Source organism: Hyperolius riggenbachi, chromosome 4 (genome assembly GCF_040937935.1).
Source record: "Hyperolius riggenbachi isolate aHypRig1 chromosome 4, aHypRig1.pri, whole genome shotgun sequence".
Classification (NCBI taxonomy): Eukaryota; Metazoa; Chordata; class Amphibia; order Anura; family Hyperoliidae; genus Hyperolius; species Hyperolius riggenbachi.
In genome coordinates, this window is record NC_090649.1 from 299,277,432 (window position 1) to 299,301,911 (window position 24,480).

Below are 24,480 nucleotides of genomic sequence, written 5' to 3' on the forward strand. Positions count from 1 at the left end.
AAACCTGATGAGATTATTATATTTATCCTCCTACTCCTAAAAATGACTTTTTTTTAAAGTATCCCATGTTTTTTTTCTATATTTAAACATTTAGTTGAATTGTTTACTCTCTCTAATTAGTGGCAGCCTATTAAGGGCTTGATTCACAAAGCGGTGCTAACTGTTAGCACGCCTGTGAAAACCCCCTTAGCGCGTCTAAACGAGCTTTTCGTGCGCAAAACTTTACGTGCGCAAAACGTTATGTGCGTAAAACTTTACGCGCGCATTGCACAGAGTGCAGGGCGCTTGGCGCAAAGTGCCCATTAAAGCCTATGGGAATTTGCACGTGGTACTTAGCGCGCGATCTGATTGAGAAATCCAGTGCTAACCTTTAGACGTGCTAAGTAGGTTAGCACCGCTTTGTGAATCAAGCCCTAAAGGTAGCCATACACTGGTCGATTTGCCATTAGATCGACCAACTGACAGATCCCTATCTGATCGAATCTGATCAGAGAGGGATTGTATGGCTGCCTTTACTGCAAACAGATTGTGAATCAATTTCAGCCTGAAACAATCTGTTGAGCTGCTCCTGCCGCCTGTCCCCCGCCCCCCCCCCCCCCCCCCCCCCCCGTATACATTACCTGAAGCTGGCTCCAGGTCCTCTTCTCCGCGCTGCACCACATTCCAGCATCCCGCACTGCATCCCAGCGTACACTGTGTCACTCCGTGACCAGGAAGTTCAATTAGAGCGCCCTCTATCTGAACTTCCTGGTCACTGGAGTGACACAGGAAGTTAATGTACGCTGGGATGGAAGCAGGAACAGGGCGGTGCAGCACAAAGAAGATGCCCGGGAGCCAGCACAGGTAATGTATACCTGGTCGGATCGGCCGCCGCTAGCGACGCGCTCCCTACCTGCGGGCGATCGATGGTAATTTCCCGCACAGCGCGATCGACGGACCGATCCGATTTCGGGAGGAAATCGGATCGGCGGGTGTGTTTAGCGCGAACGATTGGCAGCAGATTCGATCCCAGTGATCGAATCTGCTGTCGAAACGGCGGCAAATCAGGCCAGTGTATGGCCAGCTTAAGTGTCCCAGACTTAAAATGCATGAAGTATTGACCTTTTTATAGCTCTCCCTGAGCTCAGAAGTTGTATTCAGCCAGGAAAACTTTTACAGCTGTAATTTGCTTATCAGTGATGTTTAGTATATTGCCGACAAGGCATTGACTAGACAGAAGCTATCACTTCCATACCTAGACTTTAACTCTTTCAGACAGCAAAATAAAACAAGTAAACTAGCCTTGCACTGTGCATACATATGTTATGTCACAGACTCACATGTTGCCTCAAGTACACTTTAAAGGTTATTAAGCTGCTTAAGCACAGAGGAAGTTCTGAGTTCAGGTCCACATTAATAAATGATATAAAAATATATATATATATATATTAGGTGTTAGTTGTCAGAAATGTTTTCTATGTCTTTTCACACTATACAGTAGGTTGCTAGTGAATTAGCATTTGTTTGATCACAGTGGAAGCATTTTAAAACAACATACTTTTTGAAAAAAGTGACTCCCCAATATCCATGTTAAAGAGAACCCCAGGTGGGGTTCTGACAATGCTATCTGCACACAGAGGCTGGGTCTGCTTATACTGCCCAGCCTCTGTTGCTATACAGCAAACGGGGAACAGAGGCGCCAGCAGGGTAAAAGTGGGTAAAACCGTTAAAATTTGCTTGGAGGAAGTGGTGGACTTACCTCCATAAAGCAGACACGAAAGACTGTCTGTATAATAGTAATCACATTTATTATATAGTACCCCAAAAAGTGCAACGCGTTTCGCAGGCCACACCCGCTTCATCAGGCTATAAACGTGGGGACAAACAGAATTTCAGCAGTAGCAGGAGTAGCGCCTCAGTAAGCAAATTTTAAAAGTTTTATCCACTTTTACCCTGCTGGCATCTCTGTTCCCCGTTTGCTGTACCGTGTCCACCCCTGGTGGAGGGGTGATCTACCCCTTTTCTGATCTACAGAGAGCGACTTCTTAATCCTGAGTGAGGACAGGTCTAATCTCCTCACCTGCCTATACAGTGGTTGCCTTTGTGGTAACCCACGTTTGTGAGTATACTCGTCTCACTAATTATCTTTACTAATTTTATGCTTAACATACTACACTATATTGGGCTCTCGGTTTCTCTAACCTTATCTGTTGCTATACAGTTGCCCCCTAAGTTCCCCCTGCACTCTGCTGGCCCCCATAAATCACAGCCGCGCTGTCGACACACAGCAGGCTGTGTTTACATCTGCAGCTGTCACTCTCGCCGCTCCCCCGCCTCCTGCATAGCTCCGTTCCTCGGCCGTGTCCCTTCACTCCAATCAGCGTGGAGGGAAGGGACGCGGGCGGGGACCGGAGCTATGCAGGAGGCGGGGAAGCGGCGACACTGACAGTACATAGGTAAACACAGCCCGCTGCGACACACTGCGTGTCGACAGCACGGCTGTTATTTATGGATAGAAGAGCACAGGGGGAACTTAGGGGGGATTTAGATACCAACAGAGGCTGGGCAATATAAGCAGACCCAGCCTCTGTGTGCAGATAGCATTGTCAGAACCCCACCTCGGGTTCTCTTTAAACACACATTTATTAAAGGTGCATGGTGCGTGATAATGCCGATAGTAGAAAATTGATAATTTAACTAATATTATTCGATATTCAATACCTGCTATTAGAATATCTGTAGCTACACCAATATTCTGCTATCCCTCTCTGCAATGTAATTCTCACACAAACTCTCCCCTATTATTGCCTAACACTAATATTCTCCACCTACTCCTAACACTAACCTCCCCTGTATATGCCTAACACTAACCCAATAACCTGGTGCATCTAAATTACAATAATGTGGCATCTCCCTGAAAACCCTGCGCCTAAATTACCCCCTCTGTGTTCAGCTATATTATAGCCAAGCACCTATTTTTGCTCCTCCGGCACTCTGTCGACAGCTGGAGTTCGCCTGAGCTCCGGCACACGAATGAAACACTGGACTCTGCTATAGCTGCTATTTACAAAACAGCCTATAGCAGCGCCCAGAATACCACTTGTGCCTTACAACCTTTCTACCTGATTTGCATGTTACTGGTGCCTTGTATGAAAGCATAGCATAAAGTGATGCTATCAGATCTAAATCTATTTGGCTATTCTAAAATAATAAAGCAAACACAATAGGCCCATGAAAATTACCCAGATATTTTTTACTTGCCCAGGAAGGTGCAGTTTTAAAATCAAAAGGTCCAAATTCGTCAAAACTATCCAATCTGCAAGTACAAGGAACATGTATTAGGAAATGCATAAGATTATCACTTTAAAAAGTATTTGCGCTTGGTTAGCAATGCATGATTAAAAAAAATGCCTTCTAATGGAGTTTACAGAATGTTTACCCTAACATGCAGTGACATAATTCTCAGGATGAGACTCTGTTGTAAAGCTTCGTACACACACCTCACTAAAGTCGTCTGAGGCAGCTGATAACGACCAACTCAGCTAGTTAGGTATGTGTATAGCGTACAGCCCCTGTTCTGCGTGCCCCAATCCGCAAGTGATCCACCCAGTGGATCAACTCACCCCTTCGACCAATGATTTATTTGAAGACACCCCTCCACTGTTCCACATAGCAACAGTAAGCGCTGTCAGCTGACACAGCTAGCCCGGTGATGCCCAACTGGCAACTTGAATCATTGGTGTGTATACATCTTAACAGTTAACAAATGGGATCCATACATGCAAAAATACTCATTATTTATCTGTGTTATTGAAGACTTGACATGATGACTTTTGACTTAAAAATCATAGAACAATTTATCATACTAAAATATTTCTTTCCAGCTCCCTCCTCTCATGTACCATCATTAAGCAATTGCAAGATGCAGCTTCTGATATTAAGTATTAGTGCAGAAGTCAGTCAAAGCTGCTACAAGGAGGGGTGTGTGTGTGTGTGTGTGTGTGTGTGTGTGTGTGTGTGTGTGTGTGTGTGTGTGTGTGTGTGTGTGTGTGTGTGTGTGTGTGTGTGTTCTCCTATGTTGCTATCACTTACAGTAAGTATTATAAATCTCACATTACCGACAGATTTTGGACTAGCCTATCTTCTCATAGGGGGCTCTTGGGGTTTTCTTTATTTTTAAAAGCACTTAGTGAATGGCAGTTGCTTCGTCCCACTGCCAAAAAAAGTGTACGGTGAGCAGGGAGGCTGGCCAGCATCATTGTATAAATCTTTTTCAGGGAATGTCTTTATAAATATAAAGGCCATGCTGAGAATCCCTCATGAAGAGATGGACTAGCCCACAACCTGTCGGGAATGTCAGATTTCTACTACCTACTGTAAGTGAAAGCAACATAGGACAAAAGTCATCTATGGCTCATTTTACTCTGGAAGAAATGTTCTTTGTTTTTGTATGTGTTTTATATTTTAAGATTTCCACGACAGTTGCTCTTTAAATAGGAAGAAGAAATCAATATATTTGAATGTTTTGACCGAGTAGTTACAGGTCAGAAAAACTTTAGCTGATGATCTTCCCAGCTGCTAAGCATTTTAATGAAACAAGCACATTCATCTAATTAATCATAGATTATCCGCATAATGTCAGGCACGCAGGACTAATTTATTATTTTGTGCACTCAGATCTAACCCATCGCCATTATCTAATTACATTTCATAACCTGCTGTACATACGACCTTTAGATACCGTTTTCTTTTTGGCAGGGGAACAGTAACATAAAAAATAAATGTAGCTTGAAATTTCATGATTTGATAAAGGTGCCCAAATAGGCTATGGGGGCACACTGATTGGCACTGCTGCTGTCAGTGGTAGAGCATGGAAGGGCACAACGAAATTCAATACAAGTGAATAGGACCGCCCATCCCCACAGCCTCAAAATGAGCATGGATGTTTTTTTTCACAGTGGCACACTGCACCGTGGTATAAATGGTACTGTGTAGGCTGCAGGAACACCTGGGCAGCAGCAGGGAAGAAAGGGTAAAGAATGCAGATACAGGTACCAAGCCCCAATTTAGGCACTGTTTTATAAGCATTTAACATAATGATATTTTGAGCAAACAAGTAAAAGAAGAAACTACTTGCTGCACAAGTTCAAAGACCTCCATCTCTTCCTTAAGCTCTGTACACATTCTAGACCATGGTCGTCGGAAATAAACAACAGATAAAAGACAAACACTTATATTGCGCTTTTCTCCTGGCGGACTTAAAGCGCCAGAGCTGCAGCCACTAGGACGCGCTCTATAGGCAGGAGCAGTGTTTAGGGAGAATTGCCTAAGGTCTCCTGATAAATAGGTGCTGGCTTACTGAACAGGCAGAGCCGAGATTCGAACCTTGGTCTCCGGTGTCAGAGGCAGAGCCCTTAACCATTACACTTTCCACCACTGATCAGCTGATAATCATTTTTTGTAATGCCCCAACAATGGCAAAAGACAGTAATTATTTATAATCCATGTAGACAGTGGTGTAGCTAAGAAGCTGTGGGCCCCAGTGTGAGTTTTACATGGGGCCTCCCAAGCACTCCATACATATCACGGCACACCAAAACCTGCTGTCAAAGGTGCAAGAAGGGGATAGGGAACAGCTTGTTAATGGTTATTATCATTCAAAGCCTCTATAGAAGTGACTATTACCAGCACAGGACCAATAAAGAGCTAATACTGCAGTTGAGAGAGGGCTGTATGGGGCCCCTCTGGCCCAAGGATCCCAGTGCAGTTATTTTTCTGCTTCCGCTAACAATCTAATCGGTGGACCGCCGTTGTACAATGGCTGAATTCCAGTGTGCGCTGACAATGTTTGCTCTTCAATAACAGCTGGGGATCACTTGTTTTCTGACGATCACAGTCTAGTGTGTGTTTATGTCTGTAAAGCTCTGTACACAATGTGGTCTACAGCCTGAGTCTGAATGGTGTTGAGCCTATCACGACTTCAGATTGGGAAGGCAGGAAGAGAGCATGCTGCCGGAGTTTGTGGAGGTATGCCTATTTTATTTATTTTACAAAAACTGCGCAGTTCATTACCATTTGTATGCATAATTAATTTAAATTATAGTTATAAATTACATTCATTTAAAACTGTGCCTGCATGTGAGCTTTACCTTGGTAATTGGGGTTTAAACAGACATTCAGTTTTGGTAACTGAATGACTGAGATAGAAATTTAATTGGACAGTGCAGACAAAAAGAACTGTAGAAATAAATTGCTTTAAAATGCCTGCAAAGCTGATGAAAGGCATTTTGAAGCAGACTTAAATATCCACGTGCGAACAAACCTTTTAGTGGCTAGCATTTTTTTTTTACACCCATGTATGAGAAAGCCGCAAGGTTAGAGTCAGGATTCTTCACACTTATGCATTAAATAGATATTGCCTGGTATTAAAAGGCTTGTTCATACATAAGCAATAATTATTTAAAAAATGTTTTCCACCACTGCATTTGCAAACATTTTATAGCATTTTTACTCTTTGCATTCACATAGTTACATAGGTAGTTTGGTTGAAAAAAGGACATCCCTCGATCGACATCAATCAGAATGGGCACAAAACAGTCCTGCACCTGCACATATTCCAGTTCATCTACAGGAAGGTGAAAACTCTTAGGTAACAGTCACACTTTCTTAAAATTATGGGTGTTTCCCGCAATGCAAAAACACTTGTGAAAATGCACATATAATGCTTCCCAATGCTCAATCACAGTGCAGTAGTAGCAATGCGCGATTTTCGGGGGGGGGGGGGGGCTGCTTTTTATTGCACAAGGTGTGCAATTCCCATTGCTAACAGTCAGCTGTTCTCAGATGGTGGCCAGCCAAGGATGCAGATTTGGCCATGGGAAAACAGTGGCGTTTTTCTGCGGCCTCAAGTGTGACCCTTTCCTCACCATTTTGCTCCAATTAGCCCTAAAAGGAAAAAAAACCTTCCTATCTCCAGGTGGCAGTTGGATAAAATCCCTGGATCAACACCGCCAGGAATTACCTAGTAGTTCTAGTCATGGATGTCCTTTAATGCAAGGAAAGCATCCAAGCCCTCTCTAAATGCATATAAAGCATTTACCATAACTGCTTCCCGTGGTAAGCTATTGCACGTTTTAACCAGTCTTAGGCTCCCTGCACACTGCAAATCCGTTTTCCGATTCTGATTCCAATTCGGTTTCCGACTTTCAATTCCGATTTTCCCTGAATACATTCAACAGAAAAACGGATCAAAAAACGCAGCATGCAGTAAAGATTAAAAATCGGAATCGGATGTAAAAAACGATTAAAAAGCGGAATCGGAATCGGAAATGCATGCAGTGTGCAAGAGGCCTAATGGTGGCTATACAAAAGGCGACTTGGCGGCCGATTGACCATCCAATTTGATTATTACAATTTGACCAGATGAAAATCAGTACGGCCTAGAACATGCCCGATCGACAATGTGACTGTAATGATCGCTGCTGCAGCAGCTATTACTGGAAGTAGTAGTGCTGCAGCTCAGGCAGTTCTGATCTATTTCCATGCAAGCTGCATAGCTTTGTCTGTCTTTCCCTGCTGTCAGCTTGTGACTGATTATCATTCACCTGTGTGGGAATCTGCATGTCTGCTCCCATTGGATGACCTCAGTATAAAGATCTGCTTCCTGCAGGGTTTCCTTGGGTTTTCATAGCTTCAGTGTAAGCCAGTCTTGCTGTCGCTTTAGCCCCCGATCGTGTTTCTTGTTATAAAGATACTTTGCTGGTCTTTGCATCATATATTGGTTCATTGCCAATATATATGCATACCAGCACGTTTATTATTTTCCTTGTATTTGTGTTACGTTAATACATCAGTGTCGCTGATGTATACGTACACGAACTGTTTATATCCTGTGTGCAGTTAGTCAGCTTTCCAGCACGTTTTGGTAGGTTGCGCGTACCGTGACCACCCGTGCTGAGGTAGTTACCCTGCTCCTGGTTCTGTTTGTGGATTGCGTTCATCTCTGCGAAGAGATAACGAATCCTTCTGAATCCTGTTCTGTTACTGTTTGTGGATTGCGTTCATCTCTGCGAAGACATAACGAATCCTTCTGAATCCTGTTCTGTTACCGTTTGTGGATTGCGTTCATCTCTGCGAAGAGATAACGAATCCTTCTGAATCCTGTTCTGTTACCGTTTGTGGATTGCGTTCATCTCTGCGAAGAGATAGCGAATCCTTCTGAGTCCTGTTCCCTGTGTTACTCCATTCCTAGTCAGCGTTCCTGCTCATGTCATATATCGGTTCATTGCCGATATATACATATGTTAGTCAGACGTTACAAATAGTTTCATTGATAGCTGTAATTGTAATACGCTAGGAAATCATACTTATTGTATATTTATCTGTGTTACGTTCATCTATCTTAATCCTGCTATTTTCTGACTATCCTGTCCTGTCTTTGTGAGGCACGCCATCGCCGCAACGCATTGGCTGCCTCATTCCAGTCTGTCTGGTTTTGGACGCTTGCTGTCGCTAAGTAGCCGCTAGCTAGCAAGCGTTCATTCTGTCTACCTGTCCTGATCTCCTCAGTTCTGGTTTATGCGCTCAGCGCTACTTTGCGCTGAGACGTTATAACGAAAGCATTGTTTGTGGCTGTCAGATCTGCACCGGCTCTGTGCGCCACAATCTCCTATTGGAGTCAGTCCTCCCCTCCACTATACTAGGGATAGCCTGTTTCCTTGTGCTAGTGTGTGTACCTCCTCCATGCCAGCTCATGCGTTGCATGCTGACTGTGGAGAATACACCACCAAGCCTTACAGTGACCAATTTTTTTATTTTAACTATTGCAAAAGTGTTTCATTTTTAATCTATCTTGGACTTATCCAAATTGTCTTACAAGTTCTTTACCCGAGTTTAGATACTAGAGAGAGTTCAGAACATTGGATTCATAGGTTTGTGCCATGAATGGTCACAGTGGATTGGCAAAAGACAATCAATAGGTACAAAGTAGAATTGAGAAACAGCAATAGGAGTTCTAAACTCTATAATTCATAAGTAACCAATATCATATAAAATTATAATGGGTATAAATCCACAATTGCTTACATAACATGTGACCAAAATTCATAACCATATAGAATAATATAATGGACCTTGCCATCTTAAAGAGACTCTGTAACAAAATGTTTAGCCTTAGTTCTTCTATCCTATAAGTTCCTTTGCCTGTTCTAATGTGCTCTGGCTTACTGCAGCTTTTCCTAATTGCACAGTGGCTGTGTTATCTCTGTTATATGATTTAATCTGTTTTCTTCTGACGGCACAGTCGGGCTAAGGCTGGAATGTGTGGAATGTGCAGGGCTGCTTGTGATTGGTAGAAGCTATGCACACCCCCTCTAGGCCCCCTGCAGGCTCTGTATGACTCACACACTCTGCTTATGTGAGCCTATCACAAGCTGGTTAGTTTGTTTGTAAACACTGCCTAAAACTGGCAATTACAAGCCAGGTTTGCAGCAGAGAGTGGCAGAAACAGCACAGAGGGCTCCAGGAGAACATAATGAATAGAATGGTATGCTTTTTGCTGTAAACATTTTAGAGTACAGATTTTCTTTAAAGAGACCCTTAAGCCAGAAAAAAAAATGAGTTTTACTCACCTGGGGCTTCTACCAGCCCCCTGCAGCAGTCCTGTGCCCTCACAGCCACTCACTAACCCTCTGGTCCCCCGCTGCCAGCTAGTTTCGTTTTTGCCGACAGGCCCGTCAGGACTGGCCACGCGCAGCTTTTTCCGCATTCCCGACTGTAATTAGTGCTATTAAGGGCCACAACGCGTACAAAAACATAGATCTATGCGTGCGTAATGTGGCAACACGTATTTTTGTCGTAGTCGGGAATGCGGAAAAAGCTACGCATGGCCAGTCCTGACGGGCCTGTCGGCAAAAACGAAACTAGCTGGCAGCGGGGGACCAGAGGATTAGTGAGTGGCTGCGAGGGCACAGGACTGCTGCAGGGGGCTGGTAGAAGCCCCAGGTGAGTAAAACTCATTTTTTTTTCTGGCTTAAGGTTCACTTTAAGCTAGGAAGACCAATGCAACAAACAATGAACAACAGTATCGGTGAATAGATGTGCAAGAGGATCAGCATTGCAGCTGCCCCTGGGGTCTGACATGTTTCGTGTGAGAATGCTGCGCAGAGGATATGCTGCGTTGACATATAGCTATCAATGTGAAGCCGCCGCACTTCTTACAGCATTCCAACTGGCAACCGTTACTGGGATACTTTGCATTACCTCAGCTGGGGGTAGTGCAGTCACAGCAGAGGGGCGGGGCTGCACAGGATTGCAGGTGTCACCGGCTACAATGATGACCCCGGGGTGGCCCGCCCCCCCCCTCCCCTCTAGGTACGCCACTAAAAAATGCACTTTTGCCTTATTCCAAGCACAGAAATATCTACCTCAGGTTGCATTGCTGTACAGGCTCCACATCTAATACAGTGAAGTACAGTGAAGCATACAGTACTATGAAAGTATACTTCACTGCCACTGTATACCCACACATTGTTGAGTAAACACAGTATGCTGTATGTTACTGCATTAAACCCACTGATGTGTAAGCCCCATAAGAATATCATTGCATCACACTGTGATGTGAGGATATTGTCCATTACCATGCACCACAACGAACTTAGTGTGAAAGGAGCCTACTGTATATTTGTTGTATATTCTCAGTTAACCTTTGCATACAATTATCACTGTACTTTGTAGGATATCTGTTATTGAAGATTGTAAAATTCATTTTACCTTAGTGCCAAGAAACTAATGGTGTAGGCTAAATAGTACACAGTATAGAATACCACAGTGCAAAGGAAAAGATTTTGCAGAACAACCTGCCAGAAAGAAAGTTGCGTTAAAAAATAGATATAAATAAAATATTATTAAAGGGGAACTGAAGTAAGAGGTATACGGAGGCTGCCATATTTATTTTCTTTTAATCAATACCAGTTGCCTGGCAGCCCTGCTGGTCTATTTCTCTGCAGTAGTATCTGAATAACTCCAGAAACAAGCATGCAGCTAGTCTTGTCAGATCTGACTTTAAAGTCTGAAACACCTGATCTGCTGCATGCTTGTTCAGGGGCTATGGCTTATAGTATTAGAGGCAGAGGATCAGCAGGGCTGCCAGGCAACTGGTATTGATTAAAAGGAAATAAATATGTCAGCCTCCGTATACCTCTTACTTCAGTTCCTCTTTAAGTCACATGTACAGACTCTATCCTAACAATCATAGCAATCTAAGCAGCAGAAGTGTCCACTTCTCGTCACATAATCAAAACTTTATGACAGGGGTTTTAGCTGTAGAAGCCTCATTAGATGCAATAAGGCTGCATTAAAGTGTTCCTATTATCAAACAATTAGCTGGTCTTTTCGCATATTTGCCTAGAGAAGGGCATTGAAGTCTGACATCTTTTTTTTTTCTTACTTATCCACTCAGATCACTGAAATTACAACTAACTGATGGTTTTGCCTTTTACCAAAAACTGGTCCCCTTAGACAAAGAAATACAAAATACTAATAAGATAGCTGCTACCTACAAAAATGCTTACATTTTAAAAGCTATTTTCTAACACTGTAATTTATATGTTTTCATAAATGAAGTTCAGTCATAAGTATATGCACGCTGTTTCGGCTGCTCTTGTGTGAGCTGGGAAGCCATTGGGTTAATCCAGTAGAGGGGAGGGGGGAGAGGGAGGGAAGTATATTTACTGCGCCTGAATGAAGCTTCCCTGTTTACTAATTCAAGCAACCCTAAACTTATTATCATTAAGATGAGGAAGCTAAGAAAGAAATACACAATGCTTAGATAAAGCAAAATAAATGTCATTGTTACATGCATTTTAACAGGAACTGGCAACATAGATTCTAAATACCTGCATACTTTTAGAATTAAAATGTTACCAATTTCACCATTGTGCCCCTTTCACCTCTTCACTAAGGGATTATTCCCCTTACACAGCAGAGCTTTTTAAAGGGAATATATATATATATATATATATATATATATATATATATATATATATATATATATATATATATATATATATTATTATTATTATTATTATTATTATTTTTCATATTTCAGCAATTATACTTTTAAAATAATACATGCTACTGCAATTAAAACCCACACATTTTACTTACTCGTTTTTCCCAGTTATTACAACTTTCCATTTTGTGTTTTCAGTTTTCTCATTGTACTCCAAATCCAAAAAAGCTTTATTGGCAGGACCAAATACATTAATTGCCAAAGCAAAACAAAGCATTAACATGGGGAGGGGGTTGTGGGAATAAGGGAAGGGTATAGGGAGTTGGGGTATGTACTCTATACATAATTAAATGCCCTTATTTGCAAAAAATAACAATAACATACCCTCATAGCATACACATACAGGTAGTCCAAGAATAACAATTGAGATAGGGACTGTAGGTTCGTTCTTAACCTGAATACATTCTTAAGTTGCCTCCGATGTCCCCCCCCCCCCCTTTGCCTCCAGCGTACCCCCTATGTGTCTGTTTGTCCCCATCAGTGCCTTTGTTTGCCCCCCCATGCCCATTTGTCCCCCCCCCGCCCGTGGTCGTTTGTCCACCTTTATACCGCTTTTTGTCCCCGTACGTGTCTCTTGGTTCCCCCTCTGAGCCTCTCTTTGTCCTCCCCCTCAGTGCCTCTCTTTGTCCCCCTTCTGTGCCTCTGTTTGTCCCCGTGCCTCTTCTCCCCCCCGTGCCTCTGTTTGTCCGTCCCCTATGTGCCTCCATTTTGTCCCACCCTCTATACCTCTCTTTGTCCCCATTTTGCCTCTGTTTGCCCCCCACCCTCTGGTTCCCATGTGCCTCTGTTCCCCCCCCCCCCCCCCGCCTCTGATTGTCCCCTACTCTGTCTGCCTCACCTGTGACTCTGTTCCCCCTCCCGTGTCTCTGTTTATCCTCCTCTCTGTGCTTCCATTTTGTTCCCCCATTTGTCACTCCTGTGCCTCATTCTGTCCCCCTCTCTTGCCTCTGTTTGTACCACCTGTGCCTCTGTTTTTCACCTCTGTGCCTCGAAGAGAGCCTGAGGATGGCGGAGAGAGGAGGACAGACAGCGCTAGACTTGGTTCCAAAGTGAGTCCAGCACGGAAGTTGCTACGGGGACACGCGTTGGCACTCGGGATAGTTTGAAGCTGCTTCTTCAAACTTCCCCAATGCTGAAATGACATCATCGCAACGGGATCAGGCCGTTTGTATCGGCGGGTCGTTTGTAAGTCAGATGTTTGTAAGTCGGGGACTACCTGTAAATAAAAAGCTAAGTCCATAATGTAATCATTTATGTATTTTCTTTGAAATGCCTTCACTTTGGCTCTTTTTATTTTACAAGTTTTTGAGTGTGGTAACTATGGGGTTAATGGGATTGAAAAAGGGGTTACTGGGAATTTTATTAAAGTGGACCTGAACTCTTGCACAGGACAGGAGGAAAACAGAGAAATGCATTTAGCTTGTTTAATTTCCTCTTATCTGTGACTAAACACAAGTTGTAATTTGATCCCTCAGCTGTGTCAGCTGACTGCGATGGCAGAGAGCTCATTTGTACTCACAGGATGTTAACAATACGTCTGCTTTCATGAAAGCAGGACGTAGACCATCTTCAGATTTATTGCAGGATTCATATCAGCTGTAACAAAAATGTTTTTTGTGAAAGGTTATTATGCTGTTGTTTATTTTTAGAGTAGAGAGGAAGTTCTGAGTTCAGGTCTGTTTTTTTAAATGCACTAGCTAATACATTTTGACCACTAGATGGTGTATTCCAGCAAAGAAAGCTGAATCACAGTTTTCTTTGCACATAGAAAGTGAAAGAGTTTTTTTTTTTTTTTTTTTACTGAACAATCTGTTTGTTTCAACAGCAGTCTTTTATAATTTCACTTTGAGGAACATGCGTTCTCATTCACCAATCTGAGTACTAACTGCAGGACATGGGTATGCGCATGCACCATGCATATAAAGCTGCAGACCAATATCTACATCCCTTGGACTTTAGATGAAGTCCTGTACATATAGTGGGATGCGAAAGTTTGGGCATCCTTGTTAATTGTCAGGATTTTCCTGTATAAATCATTGGTAGTTACAATAAAAAATGTCAGTTAAATATATCATATAGGACACACACGCAGCAGGACTGGGCCAAGGCAGAGGCGAGAGAGGCTCCAGCCTCAGGGCGCAGTGTAGGAGGAGGCACACAACTCGCTCAGCTATCATTCCAAAATTGTGTTTGAAGCAGAGAGAAATAGCAAAAGAGAATAAATGGAAGTGACTGCAAGCCAGGTAACTAGAGATTAAGGTGATGGGGAGGTTGGGGTCTCTGTGGCGCCTCTTAGTGTAATAACAATCAGTGAGTGACGGCTGGTGTGGGAGGGATGGAGGGGCACACTTTGGTGTCTCAGCCTTGGGTGCTGGAGGACCTGGTCCCAGTTCTGACACACAGTGATATTTGAGAAGTCAAATGAAGTTTATTGGATTTACAGAAAGTGCGCAGTAATTGTTTAAACAAAATTAGGCAGGTGTATAAATTTGGGCACCACAAAAAAGAAATGAAATCAATATTTAGTAGATCCTCCTTTTGCAGAAATTACAGCCTCTAAATGCTTCCTGTAGGTTCCAATGAGAGTTTGTATTCTGGTTGAAGGTATTTTGGACCATTCCTCTTTACAAAACATCTCTAGTTCATTCAGGTTTGATGGCTTCCGAGCATGGACAGCTCTCTTTAACTCACACCACAGATTTTCAATTATATTCAGGTCTGGGGACTGAGATGGCCATTCCAGAACATTGTACTTGTTCCTTTGCATGAGTGCCTTAGTGGATTTTGAACAGTGTTTAGGGTCGTTGTCCTGTTGAAAAATCCAGCCCCAGTGCAGCTTCAGCTTTGTCACTGATTCCTGGACATTGGTCTCCAGAATCTGCTGATACTGAGTGGAATCCATGCTTCCCTCAACTTTGAAAAGATTCCCAGTCCCTGCACTGGCCACACAGCCCCACAGCATGATGGAACCACCACCATATTTTACCGTAGGTAACAGGTGTTTTCCTTGGAATGCTGTGTTCTTTTTCCTACATGCATATCGCCCCTTGTTATGCCAAAATAACTTAATTTTAGTCTCATCAGACCGCAGCACCTTATTCCAAAATGAAGTTGACTTGTCCAAATGTGCTTTAGCCTACCTTAAGCGGCTCTGTTTTTGCTGTGGGCGGAGAAAAGGATTTCTCTGCATCACTTTCACATACAGCATGAAATCAGGTTCGTGCATTCATTAGCTAATGTGAAAGAGCCCTTAGCAGTCTTTGCAAAGCCAAACAAACTTCCATGGCAGTTTCTCAGAAAGGGCGTGGCTAACCAACAAATTCTGCATTTTATGGCACCAGTGGTACGTTTTTTGACAGTTCCCCTGCTACTCTGGTATTACCTTTGCTGCCTATGCTGATATTGTGGGTTTTATTTACACCAGAGGTCGCCAGGGGAGTAACTACAAGGGATCAGCCCCTGCAACTGCAGGGAGGCCCAGAGCTGTGAGGGGGCCCCAACTACTAACCTTCCTTTCCTCCAATAAAGAGGTCCATCCTTCAGATCCACTGGCTACACATGTTATGGGTGTGAAAATGATGATGGCCACACTTGTTATCTGATCCTTGCAGGATAGGCCCCCAGGCTGTGAAGGTCACCAAGGTTGGGCAAGGGAAAGGGTGTGAGCATTAGGAGCCCAATCACAGTTTTGATGGGATGCTCCACGATTTGTAGTTTGGCCTCTGGGAGGTCCTCTTAAATTGTGTTTTACATGTTTGCCCCTTATGTGATTGAGTTGGACACCCCTGAGTTAGACATACGCTACATGTTGTATGCTTGACATTATTTATTACCATTATGTTTCTGTGATTAAAATTTGACTAGAAAATATAAGTTGTTTTACCAACTTATATCAAATACATTTCAGCAGACACCTGGCTGGATATTGATCACACTGTTTCTGCTCCAGCTTTGTATTATTTGCTGTAATACAAAGCTGCAAGAACATCAGTTGCACGCTCTGGTGTCCTCCTTCCCCTCTCTCCCACCCCCTCCACTGTTTCTGCTTTGCTCCATATGATAAGAATGGATTTCAATCCTTATTTTTAAAAAATAAAATTTTTCATTATGTTCAAAGTTTACATAAAATCTAATGTCAAATCTATTAAAAATATTGCATATTGTATGTCCAACCAGTATTTTTATATCCTGTTTGTCCTCCTCACCCCCTCCATAGGACAACCCCAGCAGCTTGGCAGTGTTAAGCAGTTTGTGTGGAAATTGGTTACCCAAAACGATTAGGGACAACATTTTTGGTTGACCAAAGTTGCAAGTTTGTACTAGAATTAATTATCCTTGTACACTAATAGCAATCAGATTGTACATTGTAGATCAGTACACTGCAAACTATGTGAATAAATTGCAGCTAAAATGAGTTCGTGCATTTTCAACATACTGTATGCACCTGCTCTACTCTCCTAAAATGATCTGTGAATGCTGTACTTACATTTTAACATTTATATTGTTGAAATCTCAGTTCTTAACCTCAATACATTGCTCTTTTTTGTTGTAGAGCATGCATTCAGAGTAGCAAATAATGCATAGAAGCATCACTGCATATATTCAGCTAAAAAATATTAAGTTACTAATACAATATGCCTATTGACTGTGACCATAATATTAGCAAAACATCATTTTACCTTTGTCTCTGCTACTTGGATCTTGAGTGCCATCAGAGCAGTTCAAAGCATGTAGGAAGATGGTATAAAGATACATAAAACATACAAGGCATTCTATCTGTTCTACTATACAGGAGGTAATGTTTCCTTGTCAGCTTAGGAGGATTGAAGCCAGCAAAGACTCAGACCATCTGGTATGATAATCTATAAAGCAAAGGTCTGTGCTACCTGCAGTTACTACTAGCACTGGCCTTCAAAACATTTGTCACTAAAACAGGGGTAGGGAGGGAGTTTTGGGATAGATTCTCCTATATAAACAGACATGGGGCCTGTAGTACACAATTGGGGTAATACTGCCATGTACAGACAGCTCACAGCAATATTACCCTTATGCTATTACCATAGCGAGACCTGCAGTACCCAACTAGTGTGACCGTTTCCATGGTAACAAGCATTACTAATGGTACCCCTTGTTAGTATTGCACGTTACTGTATATATGCTGTTGTGTCCTGTTCTTTCAAAGTAAAATTTTATATAAAAAAGGCAACATTATATTAAACAATACAAGAGCATTCTAAAGGCAAAACATCTGTCCATGAACTGAATTCCAAGAGGCAGTGGGCCTGATCAAATTCACCTTTTCTCCTAGGTGATATTTTCCCATATTATTAATAAATGCATTTTAAAGGATACCCGAGATGACATGGGACAGGATGAGATAGGCGTGTATGTACAGTGCCAAGCACACAAATAACTATGCTGTGTTCCCAGGGCCGGATTTACAACTCCGGAGCCTGTAGGCACAGGTGTTCTGGCGCCCCTTAACTCCGCCCCTCAAATCAGGACACACCCCAAGTAAAAATATTCTGAAGGATATTCTAATCCTCAATGCGGAATCGAGCGGCGAAACGATCGGGCGGGAAATCGGACGTGTCGGAAATTGTCTATTGAGCCATCTAAATGGCTCAGAATCGAGCCGTGTATTCCCAGCATTAGCGTACATGAGGCATAGATTATGCTAGGTACACACAATGCAATTTTCTGACAGATTTTACTGTCAGATCAATCATTTTCAACATGTCCGATCTGATTTCCAAACATTTTTCAACTGATTTTCTGTTCACTTCTATGAAAAATCGTTCTAAAAATCGATCGGAAATCAGATTGGACATGTAGGAAATAATCAAACCGACAGTAAGTCTGTCAGAAAATTGTATCGTGTGTACCTAGCATAATCTATGCCCCATGTACACTAATGCTGGGAATACACGGCTCGATTCTGAGCCATTTAGATAGCTCAATAGACAATTTCCGACACGTCCGATCTCCCGCCTGATCGTTTCGCCGCTCGATTCCGCATTGAGGACAATGCAAAAAGATAAGAAAAAACGAGCGGCAGATAAGAGAATCGCCTGCGGAATCAAATGGGGAATCGATCGAGTGGCAAAATCGAGCCATATATGCCCAGCATAACGGTCCTTTGGATCTTACACTCTTATCACGGTCTTAAATCATGCTTATTGACATGAGACAATGATTGGGGTGTAAGCTCCTGAGGTCAGTGATATGGGGCAGGGATTAGACTGAAAACTCCTGAGGGCAGTTAGTGGCATCAGACAGGGAGCCCCATTTACACACACCGACTCAGAATGTCTTCTCTGCTCTAAAAGATACACAACAGCATAATATCCTTTAAACAAAAAACATTTCTTTGTTACAGCAGATACAAATCCTAAAAAAAAAATCTTCAGTGTATTGACTTCCTGCTTTCATGGAAGTATTTGTGCATTCAAATGAGCGTATCTGCCATCTCTAGTTTAGGCAGTCAGGTGACTCAGGGGAGAGATTAAATTACACTTGTGATTAGACACAGATGCGGGGGAATTAGACAGGCTAAACCCTCTAAATACATACATGGTGCATTTTTATATGTTTTCCTTCTGTTATGTGCACTTTTGGTCCACTTTAACACAGGCACACACATTAGAACACAGGAATACATACACACTTGAAAGAACAAAGGCACATATACTGTACATACAGAATGGAAAAAAGCATTGCAGCTGAAATACACAACATCTGGCAGCTGAGTCCACTATCCCCCACCACCATACCTCTAAACTTGCAGCTAATTGTTTCCCAGGAACTTGAGCTTGCTGATTTTTAGACTGGACAGAGGTGGGGAAGAAAAGGTAAAGTTTCCAATCTTCAGGCAGCCGCCTGCAGACTCGGCTTGCATCTGTGTGAATGGCCCACTGAGTGCTTCTAGGGGGTGAAATAGCAGAAGGGTACACAAAGGTCAGAAGTTCAGACTGCATTCTGCAAGATAGCAGCAGATCAGTCTCTTCTGCCTTTTCACAGCGACACAGCTGAGCATGGGGACTCTGAGTGTTCAGACAGGGGGGAAAGTCTCAGGAAACAGTAAATTCGGGCGCATTAGACAAGTGGACAAAAAGGGCACCGCCATAGACTGCCATATTAATTATCGTTTGAGGGCGCCCACCGGGAAAAAAGGATGTCCACGTAAAATAATGTTTTATCATTAAATTTTTGCTAATTTATGTTTTCTACATTTCCCCACGATCATTGCCGTTAACATATTAAAATTTACTGTTTGTAAAACATTATTATTCACAAAATAAAGCGATCAGTACGTAACGTAAATTGTAATATATTTTATCCTTTACTGTTTTTAAAACATTATTCTCCACACAATAAAGCGATCACAAAGGGGGGTCTTAGGTTTAGGCACCACCAGGGGGGGTCTTAGGTTTAGGCACCACCAGGGGGGTCTTAGGCTTAGGCACCACCAGGTGGGTCTTAGGTTTAGGCACCACCAGGGGGGGCTTAGGTTTAGGCACCACCAGGGGGGTCTTAGGTTTAGGCACCACCAGGGGGGTCTTAGATTTAGGCACCACCAGGGGGGTCTTAGGTTTAGGCACCACCAGGGGGGTCTTAGATTTAGGCACCACCAGGGGGGGTTTAGGTTTAGGCACCACCAGGGGGGTCCTAGGTTTAGGCACCACCAGGGGGGTCCTAGGTTTAGGCACCACCAGGGGGGTCCTAGGTTTAGGCACCACCAGGGGGGTCCTAGGTTTAGGCACCACCAGGGGGGTCTTAGGTTTAGGCACTACCAGGGGGGTCTAGGGGTTAGGGGTAGGTACAGGGAGGGTTCTGTGTGAGAGTAGGGCTAGGTATAGTTATAGTAAAATTTTACCACACTTATTACGAACTTAGTTATATTTATATCATTGTTATAAACAATATTTTCAGATTTTATTATAAGAAGAAACAATAAATGAAGGTTATTCACAATAATATACAATTACAACGATTAAACATATATTATAATTTTTTTTACAAAACCTTATTATAAGTTTCACTTTTGAAACAGGGAAGATTAACGTTTTCACAATTGCCAATTTCATACTCATTATTTAGTGATTTATACATTTGTAAAACATTATTTTTAAACAAAATACAGCACAATATTTTATAAATGCTATTAGTGCTTATCGTTTAAACCCCGCGCCCTTTTTTCCCGATGCCCTTTTTTAACGTACACAGTCTCAGCAGCTGTGACTTGTGAGCGACACAAGGCTATGTCATTATGTCACTCAGCTTTTTGATTGCCTTTCCCCAAAGGGTAAATCTATTGCAAAACACAGCTTGATGTCACTTGTTTTTCAAATGTAAACAACTTTCTGGTGTACTGCTCCACTGCTTCACCATTTGACCCATGCAGACTCTGCATGCAGCTACTTTGTATAACTTCAGGATGGTATACTGCAGAGTACTTTACATATAAATGTTTGCCTGTGTGGATTACACTCATGACTCCTTCGTTCTAGCCAAGCTGCTTCACTCTGCCTGTGTATCTTTCAAAGTCTCTTCGTCGCTCAGGTCAGGTGGATGTCGGTGAAGCTGGCTGCTCCTCCCTGAGAACTGAAGGCTGTAGGGGTGGAGTCTGGCTAGCAGAAGGGGAAGCCGGGAGGGACAAAGCCTGTGCTGTGGTTGGCTGACTGAGCAGAGGGGCTGGACTGACTGGAGTCTCTCTCTCCATTAGCTATGCTTCGGCTGGTGGACTCGCCCCCTGCCCGTATATATTTATCGGTAGAGCGGGATGGTAGGGAAGTAAGCGCAACAGGCAGCTGTCACCGGAGGAGCATTTCAGGAGGGGAGGGGCCGCCTTTTACCCATAATGCACCTGTAGGCACGTGCCTACAGTGCCTTATGGGAAATCCAGCCCTGTGTGTTCCTTTTTATCTTTCTCTGCCTGAAAGAGTTAAACATCAGGTATGTAAGTGGCAGTTCCTGCCTGTGACCCTTACTAATAAGAAATAACAACTATAAAACACTTCCCTAGCAGAAAATGGCTTCTGAGAGCAGGAAAGAGATAAAAGGGTCAATAGTTCATAGATTTTTGCTCTGGCATACTTCAATGAATGTGTCACTGAGAAAAAAACAATAAAACAGTAAAAACTTATAAAGTAACAATAGAGACCCTAACCCTTTTTACGCCATGGAAAATGAATATGTTAGGCTATAATAATAAAATATATGTCATCATCCACGATTTCTAAATAATTGGTAACCTGAATGTTCATTGAAGATTACGCCTTTAAAAGACATAATTACAGCCAAGTACTTTTAAAATGCTTCTGAGCCCTGAAAAGGTTTTCACTGCAGCTATAGTATAAAAACAATTGCTATTCATTATGTACTTACCTATACATCTATTATGGGGTAAATCATTATTTTCATTCCATGCAAACCAGTGGTTGTTATCCTATGTTATTCACTTCACACTTTTTCCATTACAGCTTTTCAGTGCTACAAGCCATTATTAATGTCCATTTGGTATTTTAATCAGGAATTCAAAAATTCCATTTCCACCTACACTGACATTCTGTTTTGTGGCCTATGAGTCAGGCACACTGCAGGTCAAAATAATTAATTAGTTCATCCCCACAATGACTGCTTTGATGTGAAATACTTGTTTCTGTTACAATTTAACATCCATAGAGAAGGGATAATGTCAGGGGAAAGCTAATGTTAACAAGCAGAGTGAAAGAAAGGACATTGGGAGCAATCTATTATTTACTTCTCAGTATGGCATAAAGTGATACATTTTTATAATAGTTATTTAATCCTACTTCTGCCTTATAGTGTACACTACTGCTGAGAATCTCGTTCTCTGTATTTTTATTTCTACCTTGTAATTTACAAGAGAAAAGACATTGTGTGTTTGTTTAGCAGTACGATGGCTGTTTTATTATTTATTTATTGTATTGTTTAGTGTTCGTTTATTTTGTTTCTATTGAATTTAGATATAAAGAATCTGGTTTGTTTATTCATGTTTTTAGTTACTGTATTTTTTGGACTATAAGACTCACGTTTTCTCCCCCAAAAGTAGGGGCTAAAAGTCACTGACACTGCGTCTTATAGTCCAAATGCAGGGAGTTCCTGACTTGTGAACGCCTGCCAATACGAAACTCCAACCTGCCGCAATGTCGTGGACTCCCTGTACTGTGCCCATGCAGAGGAGGACACAGGGGGACAAATGGAGGACACAGAGGGACACAAAGGGGCATAGAGGAGGACACAAGGAAGACACAAAGGGGCATAGAGGAGGACATGAGGACAGAGGCAGACACATGGGGGACAGAGGAGGACACAGGGAGACACAAGAGGTACAAAGGGCACATAATCCACAAGATGCCACTTCACCATGCATGCACCAGGTTTAGTATGTATTTTTCCCCTGGTATTTGTCTCCTAAACCTAGGTGCGTCTTATGGTCAGGAGCGTATTATAGTCTGAAAAATAAGGTATATAACTATGCATGTTTATGGTTTACTAACATGGGTAAATGATTACCGTATATCATCACGGGTAGGTTGACACCCAAATTTTAAGTGTAAAGTGGAAGGGGGTTGATCTATCCAGGGGCAATATACAAAGAGTGAAGTTTGTGGCAGCCCACACTTCCTGTCCTTGCTCTGGTTTGCATCCTCTAGTGTTCCCAGAATCTTTCTGAACAGGCCGCTAGAGCTTCATGCTCAATGTGGTCACATGGCAGTGAGCTTGGAGTTTTAGTGGCCAGTTCAGAAGCTGCACAGGACACTAGAGGATGCAAGGAGCTATATACAGTGGTTTGCAAAAGTATATGGCCCCCTTGAAGTTTTCCACATTTTTTACTGCCACAAACATGACTCAATTTTATTGGAACTCCACGTGAAAGACCAATACAAAGTGGTGTACACGTGAGAAGTGGAACGAAAATCATACAGGATTCCAAACATTTTTTACAAATAAATAACTGCAAAGTGGGGTGTGCGTAATTATTCAGCCCCCTTTGATCTGAGTGCAGTCAGTTGCCCATAGACATTGCCTGATGAGTGCTAATGTGAGTACAAATACAGCTGCTCAGTGACGGCTTTAGAGGTTGTCTAAGAGAATATTGGGAGCAACAATACCATGAAGTCCAAAGAACACATCAGACAGGTCAGGAATAAAGTTATTGAGAAATTTAAAGCAGGCTAAGGCTACAAAAAGATTTCAAAAGCCTTGAACATCCCAAGGAGTACTGTTCAAGCAGATCATTCAGAAATGGAAGGAGTATGGCACAACTGTAAAACTACCAATACTAGGCCGTCCACCTAAACTCAAAGACCGAACAAGGAGAGTGCTGATCAGAAAATGCAGTCAAGAAGACCACGGTGACTCTGGACGAGCTGCAGAGATCTACAGCTCAGATGGGGCAATCTGTCCATAGGACAACTATTAGTCATACACTGCACAAAGTTGGCCTTTATAGAAGAGTGGCAAGAAGAAAGCCATTGTTAACAGAAAAGCTTAAGAAGTCCTGTTTGCAGTTTGCCACAAGCCATGTGGGGGACACAGCAAACATGTGGAAGAAGGTGCTCTGGTCAGATGAGACCAAAATTGAACTTTGTGGCCGAAATGCAAAACGCTATGTGTGGTGGAAAACTAGCACTGCACATCACTCTGAACACACCATCCCCACTGTCAAATATGGTGGTGGCAGCATCATGCTCTGGGGGTGCTTCTCTTCAGCAGGGACAGGGAAGCTGTTCAGAGTTGGTGGGAAGATGGATGGAGCCAAATACAGGGCAATCTTGGAAGAAAACCTCTTGGAGTCTGCAAAAGAATTGAGACTGGGGCGGAGGTTCACCTTCCAGCAGGACAATGACCCTAAAGATAAAGCCAGGGCAACAATGGAATGGTTTAAAACAAAACCTATCCATGTGTTAGAATTGCCCAGTCAAAGTCCAGATCTAAATCCAAACGAGAATCTGTGGCAAGATCTGAAAACTGCTGTTCACAAACGCTGTCCATCTAATCTGACTGAGCTGGAGCTGTTTTGCAAAGAAGAATGGGCAAGGATTTCAGTCTCTAGATGTGCAAAGCTGGTAGAGACATACCCTAAAAGACTGGCAGCTGTAATTGCAGCAAAAGGTGGTTCTACAAAGTATTGACTCAGGGGGCTGAATAATTACGCTCACCCCACTTTGCAGTTTGTTTGTTTTTAATGTTTGGAATCATGTATGATTTTCATTCCACTTCTCACATGTACACCACTTTGTGTTGGTCTTTCACGTGGAATTCCAATAAAATTGATTCATGTTTGTGGCAGTAATATGACAAAATGTGGAATACTTCAAGGGGGTGCGAATACTTTTGCAAACCACTGTATACTGCAGCATGCTTTGTAGCATGCCGTGCATACGGGGGCTACCGAAATGTGC

General features: G+C 42.6%; 1 protein-coding gene across 2 annotated transcripts in view; it reads right to left on the reverse strand.

Moving 5' to 3' along the window:
* Positions 1-17,108, reverse strand: part of TMEM244 (transmembrane protein 244) — a 26,544-nt gene extending 9,436 nt beyond the window's left edge. For both annotated transcript variants that reach the window (XM_068231545.1, XM_068231544.1), the window contains exons 1-3: positions 16,729-17,108; positions 10,750-10,835; positions 3,222-3,295 (exon numbers count right to left, since the gene is read on the reverse strand). In XM_068231545.1, coding sequence (XP_068087646.1) covers positions 3,222-3,295; positions 10,750-10,835; positions 16,729-16,761 — 193 coding nt within the window. In that variant the 5' untranslated portion in view covers positions 16,762-17,108. The remainder of the gene's footprint in view (positions 1-3,221; positions 3,296-10,749; positions 10,836-16,728) is intronic.
* Positions 17,109-24,480: the final 7,372 nt, after the last annotated feature.